This window comes from Pteronotus mesoamericanus, unplaced genomic scaffold (genome assembly GCF_021234165.1).
Source record: "Pteronotus mesoamericanus isolate MK-2021 breed Mesoamerican mustached bat unplaced genomic scaffold, CSHL_Meso_final scaffold_85, whole genome shotgun sequence".
Classification (NCBI taxonomy): Eukaryota; Metazoa; Chordata; class Mammalia; order Chiroptera; family Mormoopidae; genus Pteronotus; species Pteronotus mesoamericanus.
In genome coordinates, this window is record NW_026555329.1 from 78,428,643 (window position 1) to 78,454,625 (window position 25,983).

At 42.6% G+C, this 25,983-nt stretch overlaps 1 protein-coding gene across 1 annotated transcript in view; it reads left to right on the forward strand.

The window, feature by feature from the left end:
- The window catches only part of CNTNAP2 (contactin associated protein 2), a 1,059,914-nt gene that overhangs the window by 526,867 nt on the left and 507,064 nt on the right, over window positions 1–25,983 (forward strand). Inside the window, exon 13 of the mRNA XM_054564239.1 lies at window positions 12,572–12,772. Coding sequence (XP_054420214.1) covers window positions 12,572–12,772 — 201 coding nt within the window. The remainder of the gene's footprint in view (window positions 1–12,571; window positions 12,773–25,983) is intronic.

Consider the following 25,983-nt stretch of genomic DNA (forward strand, 5'->3'; position numbering starts at 1 on the left):
CCCAGCTTCACCCGGCTTCCATCCGAGCGGATCTTGTTTCATTTGTGGGCTCTCGGGGATGCTATGTTGCCCCGCGCCCCAGGAATTACAGTGAGGCAGGTTCCAGGCGTCAGTGGGTATTTCAGCACCGATCCCTTAAAGATTATGATTCTTCCTTAAAAAGCCTATCTACAATCACATTATCAGATCTAAAAAACAATTAATTGTAATTCCTTCCTATCTGTAACTATCCAGGGTTAATTTTCCCCAATTGTTTCATAATTGTGTTCTGTGCAGTTTGTTTGAATTAGGATCTAACAACAGTCCACACGTGGATTTGTTGATATGTTTCTTAAGCCTCTTTTAATTTACAGATTCTCTCTCTCTCTCTCTCTCTCCCCTCCCTTATATCTTCCCCTTACTTTACAATTTATTTGTGGAAAAAGGGAACCTAGTCCTCTTGCCTGTTGAGTTTCCCGCAGTCTTGTTAACTGATACGTTCAGAGCGGCCTAGAGGTTTGGCCAGACTCAGGGTGGAATCCTTCTCCCAATAATACTTTATAGCTGGTGGATGCCTTTCCATCAGGTGACACACGATGTCTAGATGGCTTCATTGTATGATGTTAGCAGCCATTAGTGACCCTTAATTCAGTCATTATTGGTTGCAAAATCATAATATTCTCATCTTTTTTTTCCAAACACTTGGGATACTGCTATAAAGGAATACTGTTCCTCTACAACTCTTTGGTCATCCTGAGTTTTTATAGGAAAGGTGGGATAAATATTTGATGATTGTCCTTTATATACAAGTTCTCAAAATAAGTTTGTTTTCTAGCACTCTAGAAAAGGCACCAAAGGAGCCGGATGTTTGGCTGGCTGGTTTCGTGGGCTGTAAGCCGTCGGATTAGTTGTCTGTCGATTACATGTGTGAGTCCCCACCTTTGGCCAGTGTGAGTCCCTTCAGGTTGGCGTTTAAATCTTTTTGACATGACCTTGCTAGTCACTGTCCTTTCTTACTTGGGAGTAAAACAGGATATTCTCAGCTACTTTTTTCCCCCAGATCTGGAGCCTGACACTTCTCTTTCCCCCTCTGTACTTCTCTCGTCTTCCTTTGGAGTGGAATTACAAGTGTTCGCCTCTCGGGAAAGCCTGCTGTTCTACAGGCCAGGGGTAGCTCTGCAGCATATCAGCTCGAGAAAATGAGCCAAGGCCTTGAGATTTCAAGGGATTTGTCTCAATTCATAGTGAGACAACCCACCCAGCAGCACTGACACTCCTGAGATCAGAGACAAGCCGGTCATTTTTCTCTACGCGTTCGGCTGCTTTCCATTGCAGAGGTCAGGGAAGGCGGCTTCTGGAGACCGGCCTCCACTGTGGCGCACGTGAGGCCTTCCACGGCATGCCTTTGAGCTTCCAATCCACTCGCTACATGAGATGCAGCAGACGTGACGTTTGGCCATAGGGTGTTCCATTCATGCTTCTTAAGCAAATGTTAGTGAATGAATGAGGGATGCCTTTAGCTTTTAGAAAGTGACTGTAGAGAACATTTGGTCTGATACCACGTTTTTACTTGAAGAAGCCAAAGCCTTGAGATTTCAAGGCATTTGTCTCAATTCACAGTGAGAATTCGTGGAAGAGTTAGGACCTTAATCATCTGGCCTGGAACGCATGGTTTTTCTACCTTACCCACTGCCTCTAAACTAAATTAGATAATTGTATATAAATTATTTCTATCATTGTTCATGTCAATAATCTTTTGGTTTAGAGGTCCTTCTTTCCTTCCTTCCTTCCTTCTTTTCTTTTTGTCCTTCCTTTCTTTCTCTTTCTCTCTCCCTCTTTTCTTTCTTTCTGATGTAATAGTACTGTTTATGTGATTGTCATTCCCTTAATAGCGAGTAGCAAGCCAAACAAAAGTCCAGTCAACCCCCAGGCCTGAGGCCCTGCTGGACAAAATCAAACTGTCCACTAAGGACATACAGTAACCCCTATGCCCAGTCCAAGTCTTGGGTGATTTTTTCCTAAAACAACTCAAAAATAACTTTTTTTTAATAATAATAACAGAATGGGGACTGTCTCACTGGCCCTACTTCATGGTGGTGGCGCTTCAGGCCACAGAAGTAACCACTGGTGATGAATGAATCACCTCAGTATTGCCAACAAACTGAAATGGCCAAAAAATAAAAATACAAAAAAGACTTTAGTAGTCACTTTATTGTATCCCTGCAAAATACTGAAGAATGAATCCATTTTCTTGAACACTTCCCCCAAAACCCTGGGCCTTTTAATTTCCAGAACAGACATTCCTTAGCGTAGCATCTGGGGAGAATGATGCTCCCCCTTATCTATGCATGGAACTCTGAGTGTCTTTGGCTTTCAGGTGGCCAGGCAGGGCACCTTTTCTTGTTTTGTTTTTGACTATCACCTGTCAATGACAAAAGTACAAGAACTTAGCACCAACTGTGACGGCCTTTATTCAAGGGAGAGCAGTGTTGGTGCCCCCAGGCCGGACGGAGGCCTTCCTGGGGGGTTCGGGGCGTGGGCGGGTTTTAGGGCGGGTTTTAGAGCGGGTTAGAAGTGGCAGCAGGCAACAGGGCAGGACTGGCTGGGAGGCCGGGATGTCCTTGTGAAGGCAGCCGGTCCCCTCGGTCCCCTCGACTAGGCCAAGGTAAGGGAGCTGACGCTGGGTGGGAGGGCTGTGACCGGCCAGCTGTCCTGGAGAGCTGTTTCCCCAAAGGGCAGGCTGATTGCGGTTTACATTTGTGACACGGGGCCGGGTCACTGATGTGGCTTCCAGTTTGTGGGTTCCATATACAAATCAACTTTACCATCCCGAACAGTACGCCATGAATGCAGCCGGTATTTATTGAGCACATGGGTACCTACACCAGGTACACTGTTAGACAGTAAGAATTAAACAAGGGCAAGGATGCCCATGTGCCTGCCCTCAGTGACTTAACAGAGTGGCAGCTGCAACAAACATGTTGCAAACACAATGTAGGAGAAACGCAAACCCAGTGATACACACAGATCGTCAGGGGAGCAGGGAGAGATGGGTAGGTATCTAACCTCAATGTGGTGCGGTGTTGGGGGTGGGGAGCGGGGATGTTTTCTGGCAAAGGGCTTAGGAACTGAGATCTGGTGGACTAAGGCCTGGGACGGGAGGATGCGTCGCTGACGCAGGGGACATGACGTGTGGGGGGGTGGAGGTGCTTTGGTATTTCAGGGGACCTCTCAGAATCCTTCTCAGAAAGTGAAAGCTCCTCTTCCATTTGTACGTCTGTTGAAATTAAAGTGGGAACAGCATCGGTCCCTTTGAATATACTTACGCTGAAGTCTTCAGGGTTTCCTTCCCCTAAAAAGTTATTCCTAGCTAATCAGCCTCAGCAAGGGACGTGATCTGTCGGACTGTCTGGCTAGCGGTGCTCACAATGGGGGCTGCTTTGGAGAGTGGAAACTGAGCTCATGGGGAAAATCAAATACTGAGAGGAGTTGATTCTTTAGGGATTTTCTTCCAAGGTCATAAGTGTTGTCTGTATCATCCCCCAAATATTTTTTTCCTAATTAAGCCTGGTGCAGAGGTTGGCAGGAGGGAGGGAGGGCCGCTCACGCACAGCACCGCCTTCAGTGTTGCCCCAAGCGCCGTGGGGCAGACAGCGATGCGACCTGGGGCAACATGAAAGGCAGGGCCGCCTTCCAGGATTGAGTCCTGTGCCTAGCGGGTCACACCGCCTTTTCCAACTGTATGTTTTCTGCGACATCAAAGCTTTTTGGAAAGAAACTTCAGAAAGAATATAATTTCTCAGGTCAGCCTGTTACAACTGGGGTTAAACCTAAGCGCAAAGAGAAAACAAAAGTTCCCAACAATAAAATAAAGTACAATACTAGAAAAATTGTAAAGTGCTGCCTGTGTTGAAGAATTTTGTGTAGGTAGTGGGTGGGCTTACGATTTCTATACTAAATCGCATGGCTCCGGTTATTCCGACAGGGACCTGCATGTTAGCGCTTACTTTTTCAGGGTGCACTGTAACCACTTACTTGGGGTGCCGTCTTCCCACTGGCTCTCTGGTGGCATTAAATGTGCATTGTCTTTGTGTGTCCAGGGCCTGAACCAGTGCTTGGGGGGAAAAGCAGGTTGTTTATAAATGAAAGTTCATACACCCATGGGGTTCTAACCATGTAAGGACCTGCACACGCAGCCACCACACAATACTGACCCTCTTGCTGCTCTACCTGGAAAGAGAACAGTGGTTCTAAGAAGCTCATTGCACCTCAGACATTGTTTTTATGCTGCTCTTTTAAATAGCCTTACGCTTTAATATCTTGTAAACATTGCAAGTACAGAAGCAGGATTCTATCATTGCACATGTCACTTTGATTGTTCCACCTGTAAAGACTTTCTAAACATTTATTTTTTGAGGTTGAATATTAGAGAGCAACCTGGCAGGAGCTCCCCACCCCCACCACGAACTCCATTAGAAATGGGCACCTGATGGGAATCATTAATGGTGGTAGTCGTAGGGGTTTGTTGGAAACTAAAGAAAGACAGGGTTAAGGTATGTTATTAGCACGGTATTTATTGATTGCAGACTGCTAGGCACTATTCAAAGAATTTGAGATTCATCAGTAATCAAAATTTCTTTTTAAAAATTATCTGACATCCTGGAGTTTGTAGTCTATGGGAAAAGTGGTAGGGGAGGCAGGCAGCACAAGCGAACGCTAACAAGTCAGTGAATGGTCTTTGAATACGCTGTCTTGGAAGGCCAAGTGCACCGCATGGGAAAAAGAGCAAGTACAGGGCAGAGAGGGTTGCAGGTGTAAGTAGGCCAGATGGGCCGGGCCCCAAGGAGAATACGCCATTTGATCAAGACTAAATGGGACTGAGGGAGGTAGCCTTGAGCCCACCCGGGGAAACGGCTTCTGCACAGAGGAAAACACCACAGAAAGTCCGTACAGCGCGAGCGCCTGGCATGGGCCAGCCACAGGTCAGAGGTCGGTGCGGCGGCGTCGATATTTGAAGCATTTTTTTTAACCACGTATGTGCAATACGTTTGAAAGTGTTTTTAAATAATAAGAAGTGTTATCTTTCAAGGGTCTCAGGAATGTTCAGTCATTGATCCAAGATGACACGTACTTAATCTCCAAGTTTTAATTCAGATGAAAATCTAATTACTGCTATAAGCAGCAAAATGATCCAAGAGTAGCTTTAACTGGTTACGCAGGGCAGAAAACTTATTACCGCCATAGAGATGAACTCCGACTGTCAAGTGCACACAAACGACATCTCTATCCAGCGTGAGATAAAAAGGAAAGGGAAGATTAGCTTGTCTAAGTATTGCTATAAATGTGGTCCATAGCTCCAGCTAGATTGTAAGAGATTTTTAACATCCTTACCATGATACAAAAAAAAAGTTAACAAATATCATTCTTTCCAGAAAATAACTGATGTCTTCCTAGAAAAAAGACACCCGTAAGCTCCAAATTATTGCTCAGGTGGGTGAGAACGAGCACTGTTATTTATACTTGTGCGCAGCGCTGGGTTCTTCATTCATCTCAGGGATAGAATTGTGAGCATAAAGATAATCAACATTTTCCACCACCTGCAGAACATCCTGTGTACTTTTAGCCCATTTGCTTGGTGCTTCCTGCAGAGGTTCCATCTGCTTTACACCTTATTTCCCTACGTGCGATTGAAGCTGCTCAGTCTACCTGCGCTGCATGCCGAGCTGGCGTGGGGGCACAGCTCGGACTTCCACGGCCCGCCCTGGCAACGTGGCCTCTGCCGTAGGAGGGTCTAGGCTACAGAGATGCTTGTGATACTCACGCAGTGTCTATTTGGGGAGGAAAAAAAATGTGACATCAAATTTCTAGTAATTGGAATTATGTCAGTAGGATCATAATTATAGAGGAAACCACCTAAACAAAATAATCTATAAAATTTACAGTCACTAAATTTATCCCCCTGGAACACTGGTTAAACTTTCAAATAGATCCTCTTACAGGTGACTTAAAAAGAAACTGTGTTATAACCTATTGTTACCCTGGGCCTTTCTGTTTGAAAGTTTTATCAACAATTTTGTAGAAACCGATGCTTTCACTAACTAGGTGTGGTAACTACTGAAGAAACCATTTTGTGACTTATTCAGTAAAGCACACATTGCTCGTGTAACAGTTTCTAGATTATTATGTTTGTAAATTGAACATCATATAAGGGTTATCTGAAATAAGGTACCTCTTACTTGTTTGTTTCAATATGAAATATTTCTAGTTGGTATGCAACCCAGGTCAAGAACTATAACATCAAATGTAAAATTAAACTCTATGCATAGAGCCCTAACCCTGTTCCCCTTGGCTGGTTCCTGATCTTAAAGGAAAAGCTTTCAGTTTCTCACAGTTGAGTATGATGTCAGCTACGGGCTTGTCATATACGGCCTCCCATAAATATTTGTAACACTATGAATTAATCTTTTGTCTCCAAAGATTTTCAGCACCTACACATGTAACAATGTGTGAGACCTTTCAACCCATACCCTGTTATTACGGATCTGCAATCTCGTAACTTCATTGTTCCATACCCTTCCATTTCTAGTCCCTCCAGACCCCATCTGCCAAATCGTTTTTGTCTCTAAGGTGTTTGCTCTAACCTGTAAGAAGAATCCTTCTTATGGCTCATCCCTTTTTAACCTTTCTGATTCTTTGAAGCTGCCATGTCCAGTTGGTCTCCTCAGAGCTTTCTAAAGCTGCGTTTTGCAGACTTTCAACATGACCCCACAGTACCATTTATATACATATCTGTTTTAGCGCATGTTTGTAATTTGAAATTTCAAGCTCCGTGTTTTCTCATCTCCACTGGACTCAAGCGTATGGGGGACAGGGACTTAAGTTTCCTCCATCCCTATGTACCCAAACATTAAGAGATCAAGAATGCAGTAGATGGTATATGAATGTGTGCATTATTGGGATTTGAATTTTTCACAGGGGAACATGGCTTCCTTTAAATGCTGGGCTTCTTCCCTTGGATGCCTGCTCCTATAAGGCTATACAGTTTTAAGTTTTGTAAAAACAATTTTTTATTATGCTATAGTATTTCTTTGGAGATCCTTGCTCCTACCTTCCTCCCAGCTGATACTTAATTGTTGGTTGATTCATTCAGGGTGATGGCCATTAAGACTTTTGTGTCCAAGGAAAGCCACAGACAGAGTTATTGGAATGCAATTTATAAGACAGAGGAGAAATTTAAGGATCCACAACATTGAAGTCGCTCGTTTAATCCAGCAGGCCAAGGCTTACGTGCAATACGGACAGTCTTAGGTGAAGCATATAATATAGTTCAGTTCCTTTTGCATTGTTCTAAGAGGGTGAGACCCAAAATCACCCCTGGAGAGTAACTATAATCGGCCACAGGGCTGCTAAGGAGTTTGTGTGTCGGTCATGCCCATCTGAGAAGGTTTTACACCATTTTTAATTTAGGTAGTTTATAATATAATCACTCCTTTTTAAAGATTGTTTCAGATTTAACATGACTAAAGGTATAAAAAGCTCTCAGACTGAGAAAGTGGGCATTCACAGTACAGTGATATTGTTTGAAAAGCAAAAACACTTAAATGCATGTACAGATGTATAGGACACAAAACATTTTCCTACTGGACTCAGCTCAGATTGGCCTTGTGTTAAAATATGAGGTCTGTCCAGAAAAAGCCCAGCCATTGTTAATGTAACAACAATGGTTTGTGCAATGTCTATGTAACCTGGCAGCCAGTGAGGGTGGACTGGGATGTCCGCGCGTGAACAATGACGATTTCACCGTACTAGTCACTGGGGACGATAGACGCCCAAGTAGAGCAATGAATCTGCATCAAATATTGTATTAAGCTTGAACATTCCTCCGTGGAAACTATTCAGATGCCTCAGAAAGCCGTAGCACTGGGCAACTGGTGAAGGGCAGCTTCATCATGACAAGGTGCCTGCTCATGCATCACGTTTCGTACAGAGATTTTTTATAAAACATCAAACCTCCCAGGTGACTGAGCCCCCCTACAGCCCAGGTTTGGCACCCTGTGACTCCTGGCTTTTGCCAGAACTAAAATCACCTTTGAAAGGGAAGAGATTTCAAACCCTCGATGAGATTCAGGAAAATACAACAGGGAAGCTGATGGTGATTGGGAGAACTGTGTGAGGGCCCAAGGTGCCTATTCTGAAGGGGACTGAGGTGTCATTGTCATGTGTACAATGTTTCTTGTACCTTATGTCTTGTTCAATAAATGTCTCTTATTTTTCATATTAAAATGGCTGGATACCTTCTGGACAGACCTCATACCCTATACATAGACCTGCACTATAATGAAAACTTCTGATTGTATGTGAATAACATGAAGAAGAGTCAAATAACAGCATATACATGATCAAATACTAGTTACATCCTGGGAGGAGTTAGTCTTTGCTTTTTCCCCCTGGCCATTTTCTGGCTTTATCAGTTGCTGGTCAGAACTCCAGCCATGCAAGGTATTGAGCTCTCGTGAAGTGAGTTACTTGACAGTTACAGACAGAATAAAGACATGGAGTCACTGGTACAGGCAGCAGAGGGCCTTTCTAATGCACTCATGCCGACACAGCTAAACTGGGTAATCTAGAAGGCCCCCTTCATTAGTGCCAAGGACGGGGACGCAGTCACAGCATGTCCCACTTGTGGCCCAGGATTTGAAACGCATTAATCAGCTGAATTTAAAACAATATACAATGTGACAATGTTTAAATAGGTGATGGCATGGTATAGATACCAAGCTCTCAGTAACACATCACTTTCATAACACAAAGGGCACTTTCATAACACGCCAATCCAAAGAGTATTTGAAATATACTGCTTTGTCCTTTGCTTCTTTATGAAAATGGAATCGTGACAGAAACTTAGAATTTGGCATACCCGGTAGTTTCTATTTACATTACACACATGTCTGATAATGCATATTATATAAGCACACTGTGAATGTGGGAATAAGATTCTTAATTTTTCCACTATGATACTGGAAAATAAAAATTTATCTAACATAACCACATCCTTTCTTCTAGATTGTTAGTTACTTGCAAGATTGTTAACATCCATTTGTAACCGAAGATTTAATGGCTCCAAAGGAATCATTGCAATGTGTAATATGCAGGCATTAAAAAATAATTTGCAAGATGCATCAGCAGTCATTGTTTAATGCCATCACACAGAGGTTACATGTTACTTTTTATAATGCCATGACACAAAAACGTTTTAAATGTTTATAATGATATGTGGATATTTTTTCAAACTTTTCTAAAGTAGAGTTTTATTTATGCAAAGCATAGTAAGTCAGGTACCAAGGCAAAGCTCGGACCCTCCCCACGCCGATGGCTGAAAGCTCTCCCTCTTAACTGAGGTCACGCCTCACCTGTCCTCATTGCCAGCCCCCCAACACTTGCTGCCCTTTCCTTCCTCACCCACGTACCTCCTCCTACACCTGACTGATACCAGGAATATTCCAGAGTTAGAACATTGGCATTTGCATTCCCTCTGTCTGAAGTCCTTTTCCCCAGTCACATGCCTTGCTGGGTAATGACCTTATTTATTTAAATTTGACATTTCTTCTGTGTTTAAAAATGCAGGCCCCATACATATGGCCCGTTCCTCCTTCCCCTGATTTCGTTTTTCTCCTCACCATTACCACTGGCTAAATATACAGGGCCCAGCACAAATAACGCCCCTTTTTTACTACATAAACTTCTATTACAAAATGATAAGCATGTAATTCTGTAACATAACAATATCACACTCAGGCACACCATAGGACATTTTAGATGAAATGTTCAAATTAGAACTATAAATTATTACACCCATATTATTACCCTACCAGCCACACTCAAGCAGGTGTTACTTCTGCTGGACCCTGTGTGTGTGTGTGTGTGTGTGTGTGTGTGTGTGTGTGTTTAGGTATGTATGTATGTGTACATATAAATATAAAGTTCTAAGTTCTCTATGTAGTTATAGATGTGAAGTTCTATATCTATATAGAACTTTAATTTTTGCTTGTGTTCAGTTCCCCTAGAATGTAAGAATGTAAGCTGCAAACATTCGCAAATGCTGTTTTCTCTCTGGTTTCCCCAGTGCCTAGATCCCCATCTGTCGTAGACCAGGGACTCCATGACGAATGAGTGAGCGGGCTACAAAGCAAGTATAGTGGTTCTTGACTAACGAGGGTTTGAACTGCGTGGGTTCACTTACACGTGGAATTTTTTCAACAAACACTGGAACTGTATTTTCTCTTATATATGATTTTTAACAACACTTTCTATTCTCTAGCTTACTTTATTGTTAAGAATATATAACACATATACACAATACGTGATAGTCAGTGTTCTATGTTACCAGCGAGACTTCCAGTCAACAGTAGGCCATTAGTAGTTAAGCCTGGGGGGCGGGGCTTCAGAAGTTATACGCAGGTTCGAGACCGCACAGGGGTGGACACCCCTAACCCCCTCGCTGCCCGAGGGCCAGCTGCGTAAGGGGGAGAGCTCACAGGGGCGGGGACTGAGACGTGTGTGGGGCGGAAATGGGAGCCGAGCTTCGGGCCAAGCAGTCGCTAGGACCAAAATATTAGAAACTCGTCAATATGAACAAATTAATGTCTTTACAATTATTGAGAGAACATAATGGAAGACCATTTTTGTTTTACGTGTGCAGTTAATGTTTCCCTTTATGAACATTATTTTGTGGAGAGTAAAAAGGTGGGTATTACCATTTAAAGAAGGGTCGGATTATAATGCTATTCCGTTCGGAGTTAAGGAGAGCTCTGAAATAGTGCCACAGGGCAAGGTTACTGGTAAGGATTTTTAAAAAACGACAAAAGAAGTAAAATTTGAGAATTGGAGGATTCTATGCTAAAGGCTGATTGTAATAGAAAAGAGATACAATTAACCTAATTTAACGAATGGATCTTTAATTAGGTGGTGGTAAATCTCTAGGCCTGAGTATAAATGACTATCAGTTTGTTTTCAGAACCATGTCAGAAAGTGACAGAATTACTAAAATATATTATTGTTTCTTTGCTGTGTCAGAGGAGCTCAAGGAAGGCAGTTCTGAGCAGGCCAGACAGAAAGCTGGAAAAAATAATTATCCTTTAGAAAATACATTAGTACAGGGGGTACCATGACGGCATTTGTCATCATTGGTTTTCACTGGGAAGTGTTATAGAGACACATTGTCACAGATAAGGGGACGGTATTGCTTAGAGGGGTCCAAGAGGCTTGTCTAGAATCTATGGGGACCATGATGGTTCGAGGGCCAGACTCGAACCGCCGTGATTTTAAGGAGTTCCTATATCCAGGATGTGTATCGTTTAATTTTTGTTAATTCATTCTATTCAACTAATATTTTTTAAGGCCTTGTACATACCAATCACTGTACACACTAATCTAAGCACTGTGCATACAGCGTTGAAAACAATCCCCGCTCTTTCCTTCTAATGCAGGAAGACAAACGCAAAGCACTAATTAAACTGTGCATTAAGTCAGAGACAAATGCTCCAGAGAGGACTAGCTGGAGAGCCGCTGGCGCGTGGGCGGGGCTGGGAGGGACCCAGCAGAGGGAAGGTCGATTGGGCCAAAGGTCGGGGAGAAGCAGGAACGGCCTGGAGGACGTCGAGGAAGGACGAAGGACAGCCCTAGGCAGAAGAAAGACCGCATGCAAAGGCTCTAGAAGGGACCTGCCTGCAGTGTTAGAGGAGGGAGGGCACAGAGGTCAGTGTGGCTGGACCCAGAGGGGCCGGGAAAGCTTAGCAGGGCGAGAGGGAGGAGCCCGAAGGCGGGGTCGGAGCAGGGAGGGCCTGCAGCTGTTGTAAGACCGAGGTTTGTACTCTGAGCGAAACCGAGCGCCTGAGAGGGCTTTGAACAGAGTGTCAGAATCAGGGCCTCAGAGCAACGCTTCCGGTTCAGACGTGTGTCAGATTTTAATTTGGCCACATCAGTCTTTATCTGCCTCCCTTTTTCACCCATGGAAATTCTCAGGGCCCAGAACGCCAAGATGATTACTCACGGGCCGTATCTCATCTGCGTGGAGCACTTCAGTGACCTAGAACGCAGTGTCTCATTTCGCCAGAAAGGTCAGGTTAAAACGAACGCTTGTTGATGGGTTGAGGACTCATATCCTGATTAGAGCACACGGCATGCACAGAGGTCCAAAGGCTGCGAGAGCTGAGGTAGCTTAGGAAGGAGCAAAATGCGGTTCCCCCTGAGGAGCGAAGGGTCTCAGGGTCCGGGGGAGCCGGAACACAGCAGGCCTGGCTTCCAACGCTGCTGACGTTGGAGCATCAAGCAAATCCTCAGGCTGTGTGTTTTCATCGGCAGGGGTATCATGTCTTTGTTTTCCATAAGAAAGATCCCTTTTCTACCCTTGTCTCTATACGCAGAACTTCGGTGTGAGACAAAGGTAGTGGTCACTTTAGGAATTACTATCCTAACTCTGTTCTACATCTGTGCAGGGAAGACCCCGGTGAACGTGTAGCTCAATTATCTGCTGGTGCTGGGGGATGTCCTTGCATACTAAAGGCCTATTGTCGTGGCATTTTTCTCCCCGCAGAGGACAAAGTGTGGACCATTGTGTCTCACGACCTGCAGATGCAGACGACAGTGGCGGGCCACAGCCCAGAAAAATACTCGGTGACGCAGCTGGCCTACAGCGCCTCCATGGACCAGATCAGCGCCATCACCAGCAGCGCTGAGTACTGCGAGCAGTATGTCTCCTACTTCTGCAAGATGTCCAGGCTGTTGAACACCCCAGGTAGGTGAGACCGCAACGTCCCTCTTAATTACTGTCTCAGCGGGGGCCTGGCATGCCCCGAACGGTCCAACAGGTGCGGCTCATCAGCACAGAGTCCCGGCCGGAGAGTGCAGGCGCCACGCGCTGTGAAAAGGTTAAAGAGAATTACTGGTTGGTTTTCTGGGGAAGGGAGTGAAGGACGTATGATTTAAAATGTTTCCGTGGTCTTAAATGTATAGGTTTTCAATTTTATACATATGTATGTATGTGTGTGAGAGAGTGTAGTTGCATTGGGCGCGTGTTTGTGAGACTCCTTGGGCACTTTCCAGCCAGTCCCTCTGAGTTCTCAGCTGTCTTTAATGTAAACGTGACGGCGTGCTGAAGGCTTGCTGCAGGTGAGCCGCATGTAGAAACGCGGTGGAACTGGGAGCTCCTGTCGTCTGTAGTTGTTGAACAGCATCCGCTTGTCGCAAGAAATCCAACGTTCAGCAATGCTTCAGAGGGTATGTGTACATGAGTGTGTGCGTTAAGGGTATAGCAAGTAGATATTCTGGAAATATCTTTATTCCAAAAGCCTTCTGGTCTGGGGTTCTTGGCAGTAAGTTCCCTGTGTTGACAGAAAACCCAGTCTCTGGTGTAATGGGGAATAAAGGATGCTCTTGGAGACACAGAGGTGCTCAGCCTCCCCACCCCCCAGGGGTGTGACTTCTGGGGAGTTCAGTGAGCTCACACCTCCCTGTTCACACCATCTTTTCAGTCAACAAGAAGTCAGAATGCCTATTTCAGGGTAACTGTGAGAATGTAAATAGCCAATATGCTAAGTGCTTATTATAGGGTTTGACGCATGTAAGGACTTAATAAATAGCAAATAGTATATTGATTTTTTTTTTAATACTAAGCAACTTTGGAAGTGGCATTATGTCAGAGAGCAGTGGGCTGTGTGATGGTCACAATCATGTTGTGTTGGAGCCGGTGTTATAGGAGCAGCTTCCAGAGGAGAGTCAGGAGCAGCACAGTACTCAGTATAATGAAGACTTGAGTGTTGTTTATGTACAAAGCCTTGTGCTAAAATTACAGATGAGTGTAACCCATGGGCTCCAAGAAAGTAAACTCTGTCAACTACAAAAATGATTGGTTCAGGCAATTAGAGCTGCTGCTCTTTGGAGAAAGAGGTGATTGCGGCTGGGAGGTCAAAGTGATGCTTCACTAAAGAGGCAGAAAGGCTTGAGGTGGGCGAAGGCGGGAGAGCGGAAGTCCAGAGGCCAGAACACAAGTGGCCCTTCAGGCCACGGTGGGACCCAGTTCAGCGAAAGCGGAGTTCATGTGGAAGTGCAGCAGGGAACAGACAGCAGAGCAAAACCGGGGGACACTAAATGCCCTGCTGCGGAGCTGGGGCTTCCTCCCGAAGGCCCAGGCCTCTTGGGCTTTAACAGGCATTAGAATAACCTGGAAAGACAAATAAAACAATCTGCTGGACCCCATACCCGAGTTTCTGATTCCATAGATCGGAGCTGCGACGTGCAGGTTCGCGTCTGCCAGGCGTGCTAGGGAATGCATTGTGTCCGCCAAAATTCATACATTGAGGCCCTAACTTCCAGTGCGACTATATTGGCAGTAGGGCTTTTATGAGATATTTAAATATCAGGTCATAAGTCTGGGTTTCTAATCGGATTGGATCGGTGGCCTTTTATAGAAAGGACAAGGGAGCTCTTTGTCTCTGTCCACCATGTGCGGACACGGTGAGAAGGCCAGGAAGAGAGCTCTCATTAGACACCAAACTGGCCAGCACCTTGGTCTTGGACTTCCAGCCCCCAGACCTGTTGGAAAATAAACGCCTGTTATTTAAGCCAGAGCCTTGTCCGCCATGGCAGCGCGAGCAGACTCATCCACTGAGTTCCCAGGTGATGCGGACATTGCTGGACTGGCAACCATGTTTTGAGAAGCGCTGCTGTGGGCAATGGACAACCTCTGAGGTCCTGACAGCCCAGCTGTCTTCCTTGTCCCCTTTACAAGCCAAAGCCGCCATTGCAGGAGCCTGTTTGCCATGCTAAGAGTCAACCAGAGACTCTAAAAACCCAGGGCATTGGGCCCAATGAATGAATCTCATCAGCCTGTCTGCACTCCGTTTCATGAGTGAGGGCCCTTGATTGAGGTTCATTCTAAGATTTCCGTCAATTCGTCTCCAGTTCTGGGGTGAGGAGGGAGACGAGGGGAAATTGCTGACCACAAAAATAGCTTGGTACCGTTTGCTTTATTTTCTGCTATTCTATTAAACTCCAGAGTCAACCTTCACTCTTTCAGTTTTGGTCTGATGGTTAAAAAAACACAATGCAACTTCCAGACGGGTCTAACTTATAGTTAGGGACCTAGAGAATGAGGTTGGAGGTAAGAAAACCAATTTGCCTTTAGTGCTTTGGTCTTGAAGTTCTTTCTTGTGTTCCCTCACTGAGACCCTCTGTGTTGCCCCCAGCCACCAAGCAGCCTCACACATGGTCACCCTCCTTTTCAAAACATGAGATGTCCCAGACCTCAGAAGAACAGGCTAAATTTTAAACAGCACTTCACTTACTTTTCTAATAATAAGCTAAATACAACTTTAGCTTCGAGACACGTTTTCAGGGAAAGAACTGCTAAATTGAAATGAAGAAGGAGTTGTTCATCTGCACAATAAACATACTGTTTGCTTTGCATTTCCAGACATTCGGACATGTGTCTCTAGATAGTTGTAGATCATTGTTATACTTCAAAAATTTCCCTTGACAATGAGTACATCATATGCCTCTTGCCTTTTTGGACATCTGATAGGTATCAAATGTTCACTCACATAGCACTGGTACTTAATAAATATTTACTGATTGGGATGAAAGGAAAAATCTGTAGTTTTAAATATGACCTCATCTGACCTTCAGGCAGTTGCTTTTAAACAGGCATGAACACTACCTCAGGGCTTATAGGTAGCTTGTCAAAGTGCTTCTTGCCAGAACTCAGCTGGAGCCCCTGAACGTCTGCTTTCAACAAACATCCCTGGGTAATTCTCTGAACACGGTGACAAACACCACATCTCACTTCTGGCCTGAAGGTTTCTCACGTTAGATTATCAGGTGTCAGGTCCTCCGAGCGGGAGAAGATTAAAAGGAATATTAGAACTTGTCTAACCAATCGCAGTGCAATGGCTGACATAATTACCCGATCCTTCAGCTAACACAAATTGACACAGTAGTGTTTCTTAAATCTTTGTCATAGACCAGTCTCTAAATAATGTCAAGTGAATTTCAGCCTGCCCTTCTCGGTCATTTTTCACACTCCAGATTTTTGTGAAACAGCTGAGGCAAGGGAAAGGACTGGTTAGCATAGCAGGTTTTTCTGTGTTACAATGTTCGGTCTCTGTCCAAATAAGAAAGAACACAATTTAATAAAAATCTTTAATTTGCTGTTTTAGGGAGTTGGTGTTGTAATTGGTTTCTTCCCCGTTTCTGGTAACATTGAATTTTAAATATCCATTTACTCATCCTTAAATAAGACTGAATTATATTGGAACTTCTGTAGTAGTACTTGCGACATATGTTTGAATACAAAGTATATTCATTATAGTCACGGCAATTAAAACAAATATCAAATGACTTTGTAATAGCTGTGCACTTAAAATGTTATTCTTTTTTTTTTTTTAAAGTCTTACCCAAAGACTTCATTTGGGACTCTGTAGTTTCTAATGATACTTATGATAAAGAGTTGATTCTATGTGCATGTGGACCTCATTTTTATTTTGATAGATGTTTCGTTGTACCATATCATTTGCTAACAAATGTAGAATTACTCGTTATTGGTTTCTGAAAATTTTTACCAAGGGTAGTAATAATGACTTGCAATAATATCTCCTCTTTTTATTACTAGAAAGTTTAGAAATAGAATATATTTTAAAGTAATGGTTTTGCCATTCTTCATGGTCATTCTAGTCTTCCAATGTAATTATTAATTCAGTTGTCCTTAGTCAACTTCATCAGAGTTATAGAAAAGTTATTTTCTTCCATAGAAGAGCCTGTTTGGGATGAGGCATATCAATTTGGGAATGAAGAAATTAATTCTACCCAGAGAAAACTATTAATAGCTATCAAAACCCAAAAAAGGTTAGCATATTATATTTATATCCACAGAACTGCAAATATAATAATATCTGAACTGATAAGAGGCAAGGATCATTAAATAATACAGTCTACTTCTTAAATAAATACCCCAGAAATTCAATTCTATAAATTAGACATCAAGAGGAAGTTTCATTATATCCCACTTGCGTGAGGTCTTAATCAATAACGCTAATGCTTTTAGATGGCCAAAATATTTCCCTGTATCACAGCAAGACCTACAGCCTGCTTCTAAAATGCTTATGTGTGTATCTTTAGATGCACTGTAGTCATGTATTTATTTTACAAATCATTACTACTTAAGAATTTTCTGCTGAAGTATTTTTTCCCTACATATATAAAGATTTATTTAATTGTGGCAGTATAAAGTTTATATTTTCTATTTGCAGATGATATTTACTGTTGTTTTTGTTGTTGTTCAGTGTTTCATTTCTTTTAATTTCTCGAGGTAGTCTAGTTCTCATAAGTCATAGTTTTATTGCTTCTTTTGTTGAAAGAAGCAATATAAATTATCCATCCTTTGGGGTAGTTTACTATTAGATTTTTGTATCTATTGAAAAAGAGTTATGTTCACAATTTTTGCCTGTAAAGTAAGCTGTGTAAAATCCAATATACTTTCATGATACTAAACTGTGATTTAGTGGCATCCAAAAGACAAGAAAACATGACTCTGGCATTACAATTTAGAACCTATTTTTAGAAAAAAATTTCTAAACTTTGGTAAAGTGAATTTTCCAAGTTTGTGCTATGCATTATAAGAAACCATGGTATTTAACTTTGGGAACAGCGTAGGTAAACATATGGCTTGATTGCAAATAAAGGTAAGCATTTCCAATAAATGAGATTTATTGTGACTAATCAGTATACTAACCAAAAGAGTAATCATTTATCTAATTAATTGCGTTAAATAATTGTACTAAAATTGGAGGATACAGTTAAATGAAACAAGCTAGGAAGATAGTAATAAGTAAATGGTAAAATTAGAAAATTAAATCTAGTGTTATTTCATACCTAGACAACTAGAATTTCCATAGAGGATGCTGTTGTTAGAAGGGACAGACTGGTCACAGGGAGAAGAGGTAAAGGCTTTTTTGCAATATGGGTAGGAGGTGATGAAAGAATTAACTGGAATAATGGATGAGATATTCGATCCACCCATAAATATTTACTGTTTCTTGTGTATCCAAAATTATGGTGTGTATGCTGAAATGTGAAGGATTTATACGAGTTAACTAAAAGGGGAAAAAAAGAGTCAGGGAACTTCTAGGTGAGAGGTGCCAGAACGCACAGTGGTTCTGGGATGGAGGTCAAGGAGCAGGGCGCTGGCAGGGAAATAGAGAGGGCAATGGCTGGAATGGAGAGCCTGCTGGGGAGCAGCGTGCGGAGCAGACGGAGGAGATCAGTCCAGAGTCTCTGCGTGTGGTTAAGGGTTTCTCTGGAAGGGCAGGGGTGGTTCGGAGTAGGGGGTGGGGGGATTCTGGCTGTTACGTAGAGAACAGAATGGAGGGATGGAAGGACTGGTATGAAGCAACCATCTGGCACCACGTCTCAGGAGTGTCGATGAGGCTAGATGGCTGGAAGGTTCACCAGGAATTAAGAGGACAGATTCCTGTTTTTAAGTTCAAGAAGTAGAATCAACAGGACTCGTGATGGTTTATATGTGGAGTAACTTTAGGGAAGGGGAAAATGCAGTCTTCCCACACACCCAGGGGGAAAGATCGAGTGGATGACTCAACAGTGGTAAAGCCTCCATAGGACGACTCAGCGAGCTCATGGGCGGAGCAGGGAAAGAACACATGAGTGTGAAAAAGTGATGGAAGGAGCCCTGGCTGGTGTGGCTCAGTTGGTTGGAACATCGTCCCTGTACATGTCGCCCAAAGGGTCAGTCCCTGGTCAGAGCACAGACCATGTTGCAGGCTTGACGGCAGTCAGAACATGCATGGGAGGCAAGTGATCGATGTTTCTCTCTCTCTCTCTCTCTCTGCTCCCCACCTCTAAAAAAATATATACTCTCTCTCTATAGATATACACCTATATATTTTAAGTGATTGAAGGAGAGGATATAGCCAACCAAAGGGATTTAAAAGCAATGATCAGAGCAGTAGGAAGAGAATCCAATTAGGAGCATCTTACCATGGGGAAACTAAGGAAAGAAGTGTTTAACAATAAGCAAACAGGTAAAAACCAACAAACAAAAAATGAAAACCAAGATGGCGTCAGTGGTGAGAAAGTGCAGACAGACAGGAAGCCAGTCCCCAGCTGTGGCCTTGGGGGCTCCGCTGGTGGGGTCTGGTGGAGTCTGGTGGGCAGAGCCGCTGAAGAACGAATGAGAACCGGAAACAGTACGTGAAGGTTTTCAAAAAATTGGATGCTAACTGGCCACGACATACAGAATTGCTGCTCATTCGGAAGGCAGAGCCAAAGCAAAGGTTTGGGATTTTTTGTGTTTTTACGCTGTGTAAATGGAGGATGCAGTGGAGAGGATGAGGTTAAAGCCGTCAGACAGAAATGGAATAGAAAAAGGCCCCAGGAGAGAAAAGAGTATGGAATTTGCCTTGATGGAGGAAAAAACAAAAACAAAAAACAAAAAAAAAACAACCAAAACAACCCAAACCTTGCTCTTCCTAAAAGGGAGATAAAGGGCACAGAGTTTCCTTAAGTTCTATTGACCAATCCCATTCTTGACATTTTATCTCATTTAACTCTCAAAGGTATGCAAAGTAGGTTTTATTATCTCCATTTTGCAAGACAGAGCTCAGAGCAGTGAATCAATTCCCTGAAGGTTGTTGTGGCTGGAAGTGGGCAGCGGGGCTCAAAGGCACGCCTGTATTTTAGGAACCTTTCTGCGAGCTGGGCCTGCCTGCCTGTCTGTCACCAGAGGGAGGCTGTGCTGGCTGCTGGCTTAAAGGATCTGTTCCCGCCTGTCTCTTCCACCGCAGTGGAAGAGCATTTGCCTTCTGGTCATCAGTTTGTTTTTTTATCTTTATTATTAGAAGTGCTCTCAGCCGAGTGACCTTTGGTCAGTCTGATAATAAATCCATCTTATGGTGAAATTTGTTGAGGATAGTTTGACTTCTACTAAACGGATGCTTGCGTTTCATGCTGCCAACTTTTGAGCGTTTGGGTGAGACTGAAAAACGTTGACTTTCTGTAAATTTGGTGATGACTGCTTTTATTTCTGCCATTTTATTTTGGGAATGCCTGTGTGTGTGGCTTACTTCTTGTGATGACTGAAACAGGAATGAATGGACACGCTGAAGCGACCCCGTACCGCAGTAGCAGTTGGAATTTGTCTCCTCCTGTACTTGAGTCAGAACTATTCTTATGTATGTATATTGTCTTTAAAATTAGCCATTTTAATGATATCCTAAAGTGAGGATATACTTAATTGATAAGATTTTGTAAGTTCCATTTAAAAATACTTCTCCTAAACAGGATACTTATAAAAAAAAAATCAAAGGTTTACTATAAAAATCTGTTGGAAGCATCTAGAGTATCATTAAGAGATTTTTGTTATTCAGCAAACATTTAGTGAATGCAGAATACTCTTCTCTATGCTTTGAGAATACCAAAAAAAGGCAAAGATTACTTTTTAAGTAGTATTTGCCTTTAAAAATAGACTGAAGCATTTTAATAATGAAAAGTTATTTTGTATATGACTTTTATAAAAACTAAAAGTGATTTTACCGGTACATCTTGGGTGAAAGATGGAATACGTTTAGAATTCATAGTGATTTCTAAAAATTCTGGCATGTGTATTTCACCTTGGTCTTCCCTCCTCCCCTCTTTGCAAAGGTTACACCTGTTCCACCTTGGGGGCTGATCAGGCACGTGGGGCACTTAGGAATGGGAGCAGACAGGGGTTTAGAGTTCTGTTGGCTAATATATCAGTTCGGATTCAATCAGAGAGACAGAATCAGTTCAAAGACACATCTTGAGAGATTTATGGCACAGACTCGGTTCACGCAGTTGTCGGGTGTGGCTAGGCAAGCTCAGAAGCGGGGCTCACGGTCAGGAAGGGCAGGCTGGGACCCGCAGGAAGCAGCTGGCACTGCTCTCACGGAGGGGGTTTCTTCAAGGGTACTCAACTCTACCCTGAGGCCCTTCCGTTGATTGAGTCGGGCCCGCGGGGATTACCTGGCTCAGTCGCTCTTACCTAACAGTCAGGTGGGAAGGGACTTTCAGTCTACACAATACCTGCACAGCAGTACCTACATAGCTGTCTGTTGAGCAACTGGGTTCCGTGGCCTTGCTAAACTGACACATAAAACCGACTCTCACAGCCAGCGGTGATTATTTTTTAAATGAACAACTGAGACATTTTAGAGTAGCTGTGACTGGCCCCTACAGTCGTACCCCACGAGTCAGCAGACAGGCGAGCTCGACCTGCTAGAGGTGTGAGGGGTCTTTCCTTCTCGTATCCCTTCATTTCTGGTGTCGAGTTGCCAAATAAAATGTCATTTTGTGTGGTTTTAGCAATGGTAACTTGAATGTATCGAGAAGATCAACTTTACTCAGGACGATGAGTCAAAAACACAGATTTTCTTTTCTCTGTCGTATCAAAAAAAGTGTAAGTAAATTCCACATTTTAACCAAGGGGGCCGGTATCCATCGGCCTCCGTCATTACTGGCTCAGAGCTCTGCCTAAAGGGAACCATCTATCTCTGTTGATCCAAATAAGAACACCCTTATCCAAAACCTTAGGAAAGCTGCAGAACAAATAGTTCGATCACCCCATCAACGTATTTTGCACGGTGCTTTTTAAGGTAAACACTGCCAAATATCCCATCACCGTGCAAAAGCAAAGGTAAAGCTTACAGAAATCAAGTTGAAAGGACTCATTTGTATAGACTTGCATACACATGAAATAAGACATAAATTTTATTTCAAAGCCTGTATGTTTTCCAACATGTTATTTTCCTGCCAGTGAATGATACAGCTTCTCTAAAACGCTGAGTCACCAGTGGCAGCTGGGCTCTGTCACCCTGTCGAGTTTGCTTATGATTTACCAAAACCGGCCACCCGGTGGTTTGTATGACAGTGAGTAACATTGTCAAGTGTGAGTGGATGAGGCATGCCAAGTTACTTCGACCTTTGTCCCGTATCTTAAATTCTCTGAAAGAAAATGGTGGAATTTTTTTTTCTCTTGGTATTGGATCTGGAATTCGGGCTAAATACAGCATCTTCAGTATAGTTAGAGAAATAGTACTTAAAACTAGTTATCTCCAAATTAGCTCCTGATATAAACGGAGGGGAAATGGCTTACTATTAAGTGCTTACTACAGGCATTTACATGTATCGGCTCATCCGGTCCACCCCCAAAACTTTGTAAGTTATGCATCATTATTTCCAATTTTTAACGGAAGAACTTTAACTTGAGAAGGGTGAATTGACTCACAACAGGAAAAAACAGTAAATGCTGTGTTGGGAATCCAAAGTGAGATTAAAATCTAGGCTTAAATGCCTCTGGTACTCATGGGTTTTCATCCAAGTGTTTAAGACGAGAGGAAGAAAGGGAGGGAGAGAAGGAAAGAGTGAAAATGGGGTCACCTGATAAGCTAACCGGTCGGCATATTTTTCTTCGCTCTCTTTTCTTCGAGCCTGCAGAAGCACTGTGTGCTTCCAGCATGGTTAGAAATGAAGGCTGGAGCATTTTTGTTAAGAAACAGGCCAGAAGAGACTTTTGTAAAAGCTTCGTTTTGAAATCCTACCTTTCTTCTCCCCAATGTTCCCAGTGTGGCCCTAACAAGTACATTAAAAAATACAGTTTAGGTGACAATATTTCGGGAACCACATTGAAAAGCATTTGATGTGGAAAAACAAAAAACATGCCCTTCTTTTTATACAGCTCTTGACTTGCATGTTTTTTAATATCAAGGTATTTCAAATAGAGCAGGTTCATTGTATATTAACGAAATAAGGAAATGTTGCAAAAGGTTATCCACTCCTTTTCAGACATTAAGTATGACACCAAATGTTGTTTTCTTTTTTCCTTTTTTAAAAATCTTTTCAGAAGAAACTCACTTACCTAAACCTAACGCATGCAACCGCCCGATGTCGCGTTCTTACCTTGTCAGCCTGCTCTTGACAGTTTGTTCAGAGACCCCATTAGAAAAAGGAAGAGCGGAGGAGAGAGCTGCCGTGGGCGGCCGTGCCCTGGGGCGGGCATTCTCTGAGGAGAGAGCAGTGTTTTCTGCCAAAAGAATAAAGTAACTCTCAGTTTGGTCCTGTCAGTGGGAGGCAGAGAGGACAGGGAGAAGGTGGCTCCAAACCGGCTACCAGGAGGGAGGGGACTTAGCATGCAGATGTGGTGGGGGAGGGGGGCTGGGAAGGAGGGAAAGGCCGGAAGGAGCATGGGAAGATACAGCCAGACCACTGATTCCATTTAGTATCTCATACTTTTTATAAAAATCGTATCCACCTCGTTAGCCCAAATGTTAGTCAATTCATCTTTCTTCTTAGAAGGCAGCTGTGTAAAGGTTTCTAGAAATCAAAAAGAAAAAAAATTATTTTATTTTGTTTCATTTCAATACATCAAAATGATAAGGTGATCAGAGCAGCAAAGTTTGGAGGACCAATGCTCTGAGGTGATCCCATCTACTGATGAAGTTTAATGCGCAATCCCGGACAGACGGGGTTTCAGCTCCATCCCCAACAGTTAGAGTTTGCCTGAAGGGAACTGGAAGAATGGTCTATAAGGTTTTGATGCGAAAATAGGAAGGGTTACCGGGATGATGTCAAGCAGAGCAGAGAGGTGCACATTCGTGTTCTTCCCAAATGAGCGGTCCCCACACAGAGTCTCCCTGACTTGCACACGCGACTCACATTTTGGAATCGCCAGGTATATATTATCCAAAGTAATAAAAGGGAACCAAATAGGTGCGGTAATATAGTAGATAATTTTAAAATTAATATTTGGCTTGGAGATGCTTTTGAAAAATTCTGTAGATATGAGGATAACCAATATCTTAAAAATGCAATGTAAACATGATAATGAAGTTAAAAGATAGTCAGTGGAAATGACTTGTTTTCCTTCTATCCATAGGCAATTTCTTCTTCTTTCTTCCATTCTTGGAGTAAATACTGTTCATATGAAGTAAAAGACCACCATACACACACACACACACACACACACACACGTGTATAAATTTTCACCCATTGAGGTCTGTGCCAGCGCATATGGTCCTGTGATAATGTAGCATATTTGTATGTTTTAGATACATCCATACCAAACACACACACACGTACCCCTTCCATGAATTCCAAAATAACCTATCCAAGCAGATTCCTCCATTCACAATGTTCCTGAAACTTAAAAAAAAAAAAAAAAATGGGTTAGTTCTGATGGATTTCCATGCTCCGTGGCCCAGACTTCTTGAAAGGAATGCTATACAGCGCTTATTTGAAATGCAAACAAATTAAATTACTTGTGTGAAATACGGGTTTGCTCTTAAATTTGAAAACAGCATTTGTGGGGAAAATAATCAGGCTGCAGACAACTAAGAGCTGACTGTAATTTACTAAATTGTTAACTACAAGTGAATTTGAGATTAAAAGTGACAAAGGCAGGAAAAATTAAAACTAAATGTAACTTGATACCATACTGCTGAAACCAGAGTATTTTATCAAGAACAGTACAGACGGGTTGCCTATGTTCAAGTTTGGCAGAAAACGATATAAGGCAACATAGACTAAATATGAATTAAAAACCCATCTGGGATAAAATAGTCTAGAAATATATAAGCATTTTTTAAATGGATAGTTTCACTACAATTCAGTATTGCTTTTATGCTATTGGGTTGGCCAAAAAGTCCATAGTGTTTTCCATGGAATAAAAGACACATTCTTCATTTTCACCAATAACTATTGATTTGGATATTTGAGTGTGTTGGCTGTCTCCCAGGGGTGTAGCATTGATTGTTCTCAGTTAATGTCTCGATTTGATCACTATCAACTTCAACTGGTCCACCCGACCGCAGAGCATTGTCCAGAGAGAAATCTCCAGCACCAAACTTTGCAAACCACCTTTGACACGTTCGATCAGTCACAGCACCTTCTCTACACACAGCACCAATCTTCTCTTGCATTTCAGTTGCATTTTTACCTTTCTTGAAATGACAAGACGTAATATGCCGAAAATGTTGCATATTTTCTTTCACCATCAATATTAAGATGGCTGCACAAAAATTCACCAATTTTGATGTTTTTTTAAATGCACACTAATATGACTGCTGTCACAATATAATCTAACAAAATTGTTTTGAATGAAGTTAAAGACAACTAAGCTTTGTGCAGTGGCAATGTATTATCGTAGTCAATGAGGATTATCGGAGGTGTGGTCATTGCTCATTGAAGTTAAAGACAATGAGGCACTCCCGGAGCCACCTTATGGAAAAAAACTAAACGAATTTTTTAGACAACCCATATTTTGAGTATCATCTCCACATAGGGACAATGCAACTCAAGTAAAATGTATAAAACGTGTGCAGGCATGACTTTGAGAAATAAAAAACAGCAAATGATCTGCGGAGGACAAACATAATCAGCGTTATATATGTAGGAGAAAGGTCTACAAAAATGAGTCCTTGAGAAAATAATAATAATGTTGAACTGCCTTGGAAATTTCATTTTTAAGGAGAAAATAGAAAAACAAAGAAATCGAGCTTCACTTCTCTGAAAAAGGATTTAGTAGAGATTTTATCTTAAGCAACTTCTTTCATCTACCATCAGATAAAGTAGATGAAATGCCTAGAAGTTTCAGAGCGGAAAAGAAACTTAGCTTGCGGAATCCAATTCTGGTGGCTGAAATTACATCATATGGAGACGTCTTGAAGGCTGTCTCTCAACATACCTGACATTACCTTAATGAGTTTTCTGCGATTGGAAGTCAGATTCTTCTGATAGAACTTAGATCTGTCTCCACACTCTAGTTTGATCTCAAATATAATCAGAGTCTGCGAGATGGAGATCTACAGTGAAAATGCCACTGTATTAATGCGAGAAGCGTAATTGCTGGAGGAACAGAATGGCCTGGCTGGCACAGTCTTATGCAGGCAAGGCGGACGGAGAGCCAAATTCCAAACCAGGGTGCCA